The 11,319-nt window shown below is 41.1% G+C and overlaps 1 protein-coding gene across 1 annotated transcript; it reads left to right on the top strand.

Moving 5' to 3' along the window:
* Nucleotides 1-264: 264 nt before the first annotated feature.
* On the top strand, nt 265-10,468 carry LOC122775496 (transcription factor Maf). Its single transcript, XM_044035386.1, has 2 exons — nt 265-1,664; nt 10,404-10,468. The coding sequence occupies exons 1-2, from the start codon at nt 688-690 to the stop codon at nt 10,429-10,431; spliced, it is 1,005 nt and encodes a 334-aa protein (XP_043891321.1). The 5' UTR covers nt 265-687; the 3' UTR covers nt 10,432-10,468.
* Nucleotides 10,469-11,319: the final 851 nt, after the last annotated feature.

Below are 11,319 nucleotides of genomic sequence, written 5' to 3'. Positions count from 1 at the left end.
ATGTCATGTATCTGTTTTTTAAATGTATTGTTTTTTTTTAAAAAACTGGTAAGTGGAAAAAAAAGAACGACAGGATGAATGATACTCGGTGTGTTGTCAGTCTCAGAAAACTTTGCTTTCTGTATAATATGCTAATAACGTGTCCGGACTGCGCTGCTCATTGGCTGAGTGTGGGTCAATTTCATATTTCAGTGTGACGTCATAGCGCCTATAAAACTAAGCAATGCTTTTTAACTCGTCCTCTGACTGATCCCATAGAAAAAACCTATCAATCCTCGGGTGGAGATTTTGTCTCCCCCCCCTCTTTCTCCACAAGGCAACTCTTTGCCCGGGACACGAGCGTGAACCTCCTCAAATTGGCGCACTAATCCTAAAAGGAGCCATGAAGTGTTAAATGGTAGAAACAGAGAGAGCGGCGCTCAGACACCCGCACGCTGGGAGAGAGGGAGGAAACAGCGCAGCTCCAATGCGTCTGTGCAACACAGACTGAAGGAAAAAAAAAAAAAAAACTTATCGACGCACACAACCAAAAAACCTGCGCGCCGCAATTAGTGCGAGAAAATCTCACTTTTCCGTCGGTTTTGAAGAAAAATAAATAAAGAAATCAAGCTGGCTCAGTGCGTGTCTCAGCAGCCCACTTTGACAGGTGCTCCTCACCCCCTTTGGAGGACTGTCAACAGCAAGAGGATGGCATCAGAACTGGCAATGAGCAACTCCGACCTGCCCACCAGTCCCCTGGCCATGGAATATGTTAATGACTTCGATCTGATGAAGTTTGAAGTGAAAAAGGAGCCGGTGGAGCCCGATCGCAGCATCAGCCAGTGCAGCCGCGTGGTCGCCGGGGGATCCCTATCTTCCACCCCGATGAGCACGCCTTGCAGCTCGGTTCCCCCCTCTCCAAGCTTCTCGGCGCCCAGTCCGGGATCAGGGAGCGAACAGAAGGCGCACTTGGAGGATTTCTACTGGATGACCGGGTACCAACAGCAGTTGAATCCCGAGGCTCTGGGCTTTAGCCCGGAGGACGCCGTAGAGGCGCTGATCAGCAGCAGTCACCAGCTCCAGACCTTCGATGGCTATGCCAGGGGGCAGCAGTTCGGCGGCGCAGCCGGGGCAGGAGGCGCCATGGCCGGGGAGGAGATGGGATCAGCGGCCGCCGTGGTGTCCGCGGTCATCGCCGCAGCCGCGGCTCAGAACGGGAATCCACACCACCACCACCACCATCACCACCACCACCACTCAGGCGCTCACCACCAGTCCTCCGGGTCGCAGTCCGGCGGCGGCGCGGGGGGGAACCACCAGCACCTGCGCTTGGAGGACCGCTTCTCGGACGAGCAGCTGGTGACCATGTCGGTGCGGGAGTTGAACCGGCAGCTGCGGGGGGTCAGCAAGGAAGAGGTGATCCGCCTGAAACAGAAGAGGAGGACACTAAAGAACAGGGGCTATGCCCAGTCCTGCCGATACAAGCGCGTCCAGCAGCGGCACGTCCTGGAGGGAGAGAAGACGCAGCTGATGCAGCAGGTGGATCACCTCAAACAGGAGATCTCCCGGCTGGCCAGGGAGAGGGACGTCTACAAGGAGAAATACGAGAAGCTCATCAGCACCGGCTTTAGAGAAAACGGAGGCTCCAGCAGCGACAACAACCCTTCGTCCCCGGAGTTTTTCATGTGAGTCTCGGCGCTGAAAAAAAGTTTTTTTTCCCCCCCTTCTTTTTTTTTTACAAAGAACTTATGATTCACGCGCAGTAAAACCAGTTTTACTTCTTTTATTATTAAAGCTGCGCTAGTTAAAGTGGGAGATTTTCCACTTTTCTGTAAAAGATGCATTTTTGTTTCAAGGTGAGGTTTCAAATTTAAAGGATGCGTAAATGGGCTTTATGTAAAAAAGCAGAGACTCTGAAAACCAATTCAGCAAATTCAACAAATATTTTAAAGGACTTTAGTCCAAAATTCCCTCACATCACAGGTGCGCTCGTGCAGCCTCGTCCATCCTCACAGCAACATTTCTTTTTATTCTCATTTTGCGAAGTGAAACAATCCTCAGGCACATGCAGCAGCAGCAGCAGCTTTATTTTAATGTCACTTTATTTTCTCACTTTATTTTTATTTTTTGAATATGAATGATCTCATTTTCACATCATCGTCATATCGTGTGTTTTGTAAAAAAAAGAAAAGAAATAAATCTCATTCAAGTTTGGACATCAGTGTCAAACAGACTGTGACGCTTGTGTGAAGTCATGCATGCTGGTCATGTACGGACTGTGCTTTTTATTTTGGCTTTTACTTTTTACTTTGTCCTGTTTTTGTGTGACTTTTCTGTGTATAATGATTGTATGATATATAGAAAAAAACATGACAACCATCCGTCAGTTTGCTTTCATAAAAGTTCACCTCAAACATCTCTGTGAGGAAAATGACTGTGGAATAAAACAACTTGATTTATGCAAACATTGTGAAAGCAAACACTTTCATTTAGTCGCATACTCTGCACCTGTTTCCCTCATAAATGCACGGATTAAATTCATCACATGCGATCAACAAGTGGGACTGGAGATATGATCATGCATGTTTGGAAACAAATAAGAAATATGTCACGCAACACACCATGTTCTCTACTTCCCTGCATGTGTTTTCCTTTCAGTTGAGGAATTTAGCTGAGTTTAAGCAGATCCCCGTGGGTTTTGTTCGCCAAATAAACTGTGGAAAATTTAATTTAATGTTTTAGATTAATAATAATAATAATAATAATCATCTTGCAGTCATATACATATATACATCCTTTGTGATGACGCCATTGTGTCTTTTTTTATAAATGCATTATTGTCTGGACACTCATCTAATTAACGGGGAAGCTCGTGTTCACACTTTTAAAAATGGAATTTCATAAATATACCGTTCATCAATAAAACCATCATGAATGGAAACAAATGTTTCCTCCTCCTTTTTAGTTTTTGGATGCCGTTGTTATTGTTTTTTACTGTGTCTGAAACAGAAGGAAAATTACAATTAAAACATCTGCTCATAAACATCTGGCTCTGATTGTCTAATGATACTAATAATAATAATAATAATGATAATAACAATAATTACAACCGCAAGATCAAGTCCACGTCTGATGGGATTTTATTTCTAAATCATTTTTCATTCATTTTATTCCTAAATATCACTCCGCACATCCATTTAACGTCCGTTCTTGAATCGTCTTTTGTTTCTCATGAAATAAAAGGAGCTGCCTTAACCTGTTGCGCAATATAAAGTCTCCAATTTCTCTTAAAAATCGACTCGTAACTCCTTCATTTCCATCATCATTGTTGATGTTTCCCCCCCTCAGGCCCTGATAAGAAGTGCGCTGCACGCAGGTGTCCTTTAAACATGTCCAGTTAATGATTGACGTGAGAGTAAACTTGCACTTTTCACTCGGCAGATATCCACTTGTTGAACGTCGTGTGTGGAAAGTTTCATTTTAAAAAGTCGACCACAAAACCAACAAAACAAACACAAAAAAGTAGATCAAATCTCACACGAGTCTACAATTTTAAATATGAGGTTTAAAATGAATGTTTTCTTGCAGGTTTTTTTTAAAAAAAAAAACTATAATGATATATCATCAGATGCATGTTTTAGTGCTTTTTTGTTCTTTTCTTACGGCATTTTTTTTTTTTTTGCTGTCATTGTGAAGTGTAAAGATTGAAAGGACTGAATGTGTGAGAGCCACAGGAAGTTGTGAGTTGTTGTGTAGTTGTGTAGTGCGTGTGAAGTCCTGCAGCCTCTGCTCTGGACAACAGTGCATCATATATACACACAGCAGAATGGTTGAGATAAAAGCTACACGTGCAGGTTATGTGTGAGCTGGCGTACAAGGTCACCGCCACCACCATGCATGCTGCTGGAAACCTGTGTGTGTGTGTGTGTGTGTGTAGAGGAAGGATATTATATTTTTCTACTGCATGACCTTTGAGTGCTGGTGTTTTCTGTGTGTTTCTTTGCCTGAATGCATGTGGGTTACTTTAAAACAACAACTTTATTTTCAATGAGTTGTGGAGACAAAGCCTGTGCAACAGTTTCTCTCTCACACACACACACACTCATCCAGCTCATCTTAAGCCCAGTGTTAGGGACAAGAAAGGAGCCTCTTATGCCTGCAGGAATGATTTTCCCTGTGATTAAAAGTGAGTGAGAGACAGAGACAGGAAAAGGGGGAGCGAGAGAGAGAGAGAGAGAGAGAGAGAGAGATGCTGGCTGCCTTCCTGCTCCTTTCAGATGATAAACGATCAGAGATGCATCCTAGCTGAGGGGAGAGGGCCTTTTAGTGAGCATGTGTCCACTAATTTATAGCCCTCCTATCTGATTAGGTCAATACAGTGTGCTGTTTAATTACATTTGTGTTATAACCTAGAACTGGAGATGCTATACTTCTTTCTCGGCACCTCTTTTTTTTTCTCCTGTGGGGGAAAAAGAGAAGTCTCACCTGGTACCTGCTCATACATCAGTGATGTTAGAATTAGAATTAGTTCTTTTTTTTTTTAACAAACACACACGCGCACACCAATTAGTGATAGTGAATTTAACCTCTGCGTTTCACATGTCTTTTTTCTTACACACCAGTAGTGAACACACACACACACACACACACAAGACGGGCGCAGGAACTGTTAACTGCGCCCTGGGAGCAATGGGGATTTGATGCCTTGCTCAGGGGCACCACAGCCCCTGATTTAAACGGACGACCCTCTGATTAGAAAATCCAATTCATTTCCCCCTGGCCATGGGCGGCTCTTATACTATAGCCAAAAATATTATCACAATAATTAACGCATATGATTATGATCGCAGTATATGTCGAATAATGAATTAATTTATAAAAGTAAAAGTTGCACAAACCAGTTAATTGTGTATATTTTTAAATGCCCTTTATAGACTGAACACATCTGAGGTCAAACATTCATCACAATGATGTGTTTGTATAAACATTATGATATCGCGGTGTATAATATCGTTGTTGAATGATAGTGCGGAGTCTGCTTGATGTGATGCTCCACGTTGTTTGTGCTCTACTGGAGGAGGAGTGTGTGAACTACGCGGGATGCTTTATTCTTGTGTGTGTGTGTGTGCGTGTGTGTTGTGACTTGTAGACACACCAGCAGGCAGGAGGATTCACTATAGCACTGATTCACTTCCTGTGTTGAAGGAGGACAAAAGGCAAAAGGAAACAACATTTCAGCACTTCCTCCTCCTCCTCCTTTCTCATGCAGCACTCAAGCAGATTCACTGCCCTCTGCCTCATTTGTAAAGACTGAAGGAGTGTGTACGTGCGGTGTGTGCGCGCACACACACCACGCGACGCCACATTATTAATCTCACCAGTATAGAGCTGTAATTCTATTCTCAGGCCCGGCATATTGACTTCTGCACTGTAATCATTTGCAGTCTGTCCAATGATTAGGTTATTAAAGATAATGTAGTTGTCTGCTGTCACAATATTGGACTCTTCTCTTTTAGGTCAAGTATGGGAAATCAGTCTGAGATTTATCAGTATTGACATTTGAATCATCATCATGTACTTCACTTTAATGCCTCAGAATTAATATGACAAAGGATGTGCACACTGTGGAGTCTTCGTGTGTGTGTGTGTGTGTGTGTGTGTGTGAGTGGAGGCTCGATAAGTCGCCAGCCTCGTGCTGCACTCTTACACTGGGATGGCAGAGTGTGTGTGTAAATGTATGAGCTGTTTGAGAGTGAAGTTATTTTATCATGTCACAGTGATGCTTCTGTATTAGGGCAATTCATCCCTTCAACAATTATTTAATGGCAAAAGCTGTGGTTTAATTATTCTATTTTCGTTCCTCAAAGTAATTGAAACATGTAACCCATGCATGTCAGAAACAGATATGCTGAAATTCCCGTGGCTGCAACGGGATACAGAGTTGTTTTGATTGGTGTTTGATGGCAGCGCTCAATCACACTGTGAAATGTATGACACAGTGAAAAATGAACAGAAATTTGACTTCTAATCAATGATATCGCAAATCAAACCGCAAGTGCCGCGGCTGTCAGGAGAAAATCGAAAATCAGACATTTTCCCTCGAATTACTCAGAGCAATTCTATTTCTTTTGATGCCAAAAAAAAATGAAATTAATTTCAGATGTGTTTAAAAACAACAATACTGTGTTTGCACGTACAATTTTAAGTATATAACATATCAAAAGTAAAATATGGAGTGTGGTTCTGTCAGGAAAAATGTAACAAGAGACTGAATGTTCACTTAGTAAAACAACTGTGTGTGTGTGTGTGTGTGTGTGTGTGTGTGTGTGTGTGCATCCACCATGACAAACACCCCTCAGGGTTAAAAACATATTCGCATTCAAAAGAGGAAACAATTTCAATCTCTTCCACTCAGTCGGCATCTGCATCACTCGCGCGATAAACATTTACATTTAAAGTGATTTAAATCAGCTGCATTCATGTTCCTCCGCGCTCTGTCCATCATCTAGTCCTGCAGTGCCACTGCTCCTTTCCCTCTCTCCCTCCCTCCCTCCCTCTCGTTCCCTCCGTCTTCCAGTGTCCTGAGTTATGTGTCGTTTATTTGAAACCCTAATAATTTAACTTTCCTCCCCCCCACCCCGATGCCGCTGTGCATGTGGTGAGAATGCAGCAGCTGTAAAAGAGGCTTCGTTCCACCACCTCCTGTTTCTCTCATTGGCTTTAGATAGTGATTCTTTCTCCATGTAAATAGACTCTACATGTAGTGTAGTGAGTGTAGAGGTAATGTCATTGTCTGCATGCAGTCCTGTAGTCCTGTGTTGAGATGAGATCACCGTGAAATCATCAACATAAGCATATATACATACATACTATCTATATATATATACATATGTATATATAATGTTGTCCTGTGTATGTTAGAACTCAAAATAAGTGATTAGCATTTGCTTGTATATGGGAGGGTCTTCACATTATACATAACTAAAGGGCGTCAGATGAAAGCTAATCATGATTTAATTATATGTGATCACAATATTGTGACTCGCAGATAAACACAGCTGAGGCTGTGTGGATGTTGTCGAGCAGAAGGTTGAGTTGCAGGGCACACACACACGAAAGTGTGTGCTAAAAAACAAATATAAAAACAAACATCAGCTGATTGCTAATACGGTCGGCATTAATGTATGATTATTTGTCTAGAAGGTTGTGTTTTTGATGACCTGTGTAATGTATACAATATGTGCAGTATGTATATATCTATATATATATACTGTATATATAGGGATGAGATGATCAGTGTTGGTTTAATCCTGCTCAAACTCACTGGAAAGTATATCGGGAAAAAGAAGAGATATTATCCAACAATCCTAAATATCATGTAAACGGTTCATTATGCACATGCTGTAAATCTATATATAACATGCTGTACACTGCAGTGCATACACGAAATGCAGATTGGAGAAAAAGACTAAGTTTTGTTGTCAGGTTAAATTTTAAATTGAAGTAAGGGGATTTTGTGTAGTGTTTGTAATTTAATCTGGCCAGTTTGAGTCTCTGCCAGGATAAGCGCTGCATGGGGTAAAGCACCTAATCCCCATCTCCTAGAGAAGGACAGGCCATTAGAATTATTACTTTTTATATACATGTATTTTATCAAATTGAGGGGAAAAAAAAAATCATACATATTGGCTAAAAAAAATGTGGCCTCTTATATCGGCCATCAGAAGAACCCGTATCGGCCGACCTCTGGCACGTGTGCATGTTTGTGTAACGCAGGGTGGAGCTGGAGCTGAGCCCGACCCCTGTGTGTTTTACCTGCATCTCAATGAAGCAAGAGGTGATTTACCCGTCTTCTCTCTCTAACTCTCTCTCTCTCAGTCAGTCAAACAGACATTGATCTCTCTGCCAGGCAAGGTGACCCACAGTGTTGTTCAGCTCTTCCAAAGTCTCTCCTCTCGCTTTCATTTGTACCTGGGAAAGGCCTTGACCCTGCACACTGCTGCCATGTAGCAGCCCACTGCATGTCTGTATTCAACTTAATGTGTGTGTGTGTGGGAAAGGGGTGTGTTTGTTTGACTTAGCAAGAGTGGGCACATGGGGACAAGTATATATGTGTGTGTGTGCTATAGTCTACGTGCCTGTGCATATGTGCGTGCGACTGCTCCTATGTCTCGCCGGGTGTTTATCAAGCTCTCTGTTTGTGTTCACCTATAGGTGTGAGTCTGAAGCTGTACATTCTCACAGAGAGTGAGTACAGCAGGGAATCAGTCTGTCCATGTTGGTGACAGAGAGGGTTTTTCAGGTCTCTTCTCTTCTCTCCTCTCCTCTCCTCTCCTCTCCTCTCCTCTCCCTCTCCCTCTCCTCTCCTCTCCTCTCCTCTCCTCTCCTCTCCTCTCCTCTCTGCTGTAGGTCTCTCACTGGGAGCTCCCGCATAGCTGAATGGGTCAGAGTCCATTTGGCCCCAGTGTGAATCAGATTACATGGGAAATGAATGGTTCTCATTGTTGCTTAAAGATGGATTGGGGCGCATTAATATAGTTTGTCGCTCCTTCGTCTCACTTCACTCCACTGAAGCTCAGGAAATAAAGCTATTTGTGATGATTTGTCACCTGGGTCCTGAAACCACGTTTCCTTTATCCACAGTCGTCCCAGACATGTGTGATAATAACCTGTGTTCACAGACACGCGTGATAATAACCTGTGTTCACAGACACGCGTGATAATAACCTGTGTTCACAGACACGCGTGATAATGACCTGTGTTCACAGACATGTGTGATAATGACCTGTGTTCACAGACATGTGATAATAACCTGTGTTCCGCCGTGATAATAACCTATGTTCACAGACATGATAATGACCTGTGTTCACAGACACGCCGTGATAATAACCTGTGTTCACAGACACGCGATAATGCGGATAATGACCTGTGTTCACAGACACGCAGGATAATAACCTGTGTTCACAAACACGCGTGATAATGACCTGTGTTCACAGACACATGTGATAATAACCTGTGTTCACAGACAGATAATAACCTGTGTTGCGTGATAACCACCTGTTCACAGACACGCTGCGATAATAACCTGTGTTCACAGACACGTGTGATAATAACCTGTGTTCACAGACATGTGTGATAATAACCTGTGTTCACAGACACACATGATAATAACCTGTGTTCACAGACACACATGATAATAACCTGTTATAACCTGTGTTCACAGACACACATGATAATAACCTGTGTTCAGACACACATGATTGTTTTATAACCTGTGTTTAATAACCTGTGTTCACAGACACTCTTGATAATAACCTGTGTTCACAGACACACATGATAATAACCTGTGTTCACAGACACATGTGATAATGACCTGTGTTCACAGACATTTGTGATAATAACATGTGTTCACAGACATGTGTGATAATAACCTGTGTTCACAGACACACATGATAATAACCTGTTTTATAACCTGTGTTCACAGACACACATGATAATAACCTGTGTTCACAGACACATGTGATAATGACCTGTGTTCACACAGACACACATGATAATAACCTGTGTTCACAGACACACATGATAATAACCTGTGTTCACAGACACACATGATAATAACCTGTGTTCACAGACACATGTGATAATGACCTGTGTTCACAGACATGTGTGATAATAACATGTGTTCACAGACATGTGTGATAATAACATGTGTTCACAGATAAGACACATAATGTCAATGTACAAACACAATGTGTTGCAGTTTTCAATTTTTTTCATAATGACAAGATATTAACTCTTTTTAATTGTCTTGTGTGATATAATGCACCTTTGATTTTGAGAGAGTTTATGGATTCATTGCGATGTGTTTCTAGTTGTTTTCAAATTATGTGTGCATGTGTGTGTGAGAGAGAGAGAGAGACACAGAGCTTGTATATGCAGGAAATTGAGCTGCATAAAATAAAATCTATGTTAAGCAGAACTCTAAACATAATATAAATTTCTGATACATCATTTTGTCAAATTTATTTGATTGAAATGTGGTTTATTCTTGTTTCTGTATTATTATTATGTGTTGTTTCTGTTTCCTCATTTCAGTTATACCAAAATACAAAATTGGTTGATTGTGTATCACAAATTCAGCTACGATATATTTTTTCAGTATTTCAGAAAACCATAAATAAATTTGCATAATACATCATTGATTATTGAATATTCACATAGATGAACATAATTCTAACCTCTCATTATCATGTGATCTTTTCTACATCTATACATCTGAAAACACCGCACGTCACTTTCCCATAATTACAGTGTGCACCTTTAAAACACAACTTGAGTATAAATATATTACGTCTACAGCAGGGATTCTGTGTTTTGGGATCCGTGCGTTTAAAAGTTAACGTTTTCCTCTCTGTCTTTTGTAGGACGTCGAGAAAATTCCTCCATCTGTGATGGAGAGCTGTGATCTCTCTGTCCCACCGCCCTGGAGTCTGAGGTAAGTCACAGCGTTCAGTCACTCCAACACTCGCAGCAACTGTCAATACACTCTCACTGTTGAGCTATTTTATATGTATATTTATATATATATTATATGTATATATACATATATATATATATGTATATATATATATATATGTATATAATATCAAATTGTTATTTCAATTTGATATTATATACATATATATATATATATATATACAGTATATTAATATCAGTGATGCAGTAGTTTGCTACAGATGCACCAAAATCCACAGCGAGAGAGTCTTCATGAATATTCTCCACTTTCATATTCATCCAGATTTATAAATGGTCGCTTTTTATTTAAATAAAGAGGAAGGTTTATGTCCAACCTAAAACAAACAAAAAAGTCTATAAAGTAAATAGTATAAAAATAAGTATTTCATTCAAATGTTCCTGAAGCTTCTTTCTTTCTCTGTGACAGATTTGTTAAATCTGTATCTCCAAAACATCCTGATACTTTTAATCTGAGAAGAAATGAGACAAATGCTATAGTTTAAGACCTCGGCATCATGTGAGGTGCTTTCTTTCCTTTTCTCCAGAGTGAAATCGAAACCACAAACCGTTTGTAACCGTGTGATTTTGAAAAAAAAAATTTTAAATGTTTAAATTGAGAACAATGAACTTGTTCCTTTCTTACATTTACTGTGTGTGACGTTATGTAGTTCTCTGTTGTGTGAGCTCTGACAGTGTCGTCTGAATGACAGGACAGTGACATGAATGGGACGAGGTCCAAAACCTTTGACCTCTGTCCTCAGCTGCCCCTGACGGGTTTTTTCTCTCTCTCTCTGTGGAGACAAACACTGCACATTATTTTTTATT

The sequence above is a fragment of the Solea senegalensis genome, linkage group LG10 (assembly GCF_019176455.1).
Source record: "Solea senegalensis isolate Sse05_10M linkage group LG10, IFAPA_SoseM_1, whole genome shotgun sequence".
Classification (NCBI taxonomy): Eukaryota; Metazoa; Chordata; class Actinopteri; order Pleuronectiformes; family Soleidae; genus Solea; species Solea senegalensis.
Note: the sequence above shows the minus strand (reverse complement) of the source record. Positions and strands in the feature narration are given on the sequence as shown.

What these genes read in the sequence shown, in the direction of transcription:
- LOC122775496 (XM_044035386.1), top strand. Translation starts at nt 688, where the DNA reads ATGGCATCAGAACTGGCAATGAGCAACTCCGACCTGCCCACCAGTCCC. An exon ending in TCGTCCCCGGAGTTTTTCAT is followed by an intron (nt 1,665 to 10,403) that starts GTGAGTCTCGGC and finishes TGTCTTTTGTAG; the next exon opens with GACGTCGAGAAAATTCCTCC.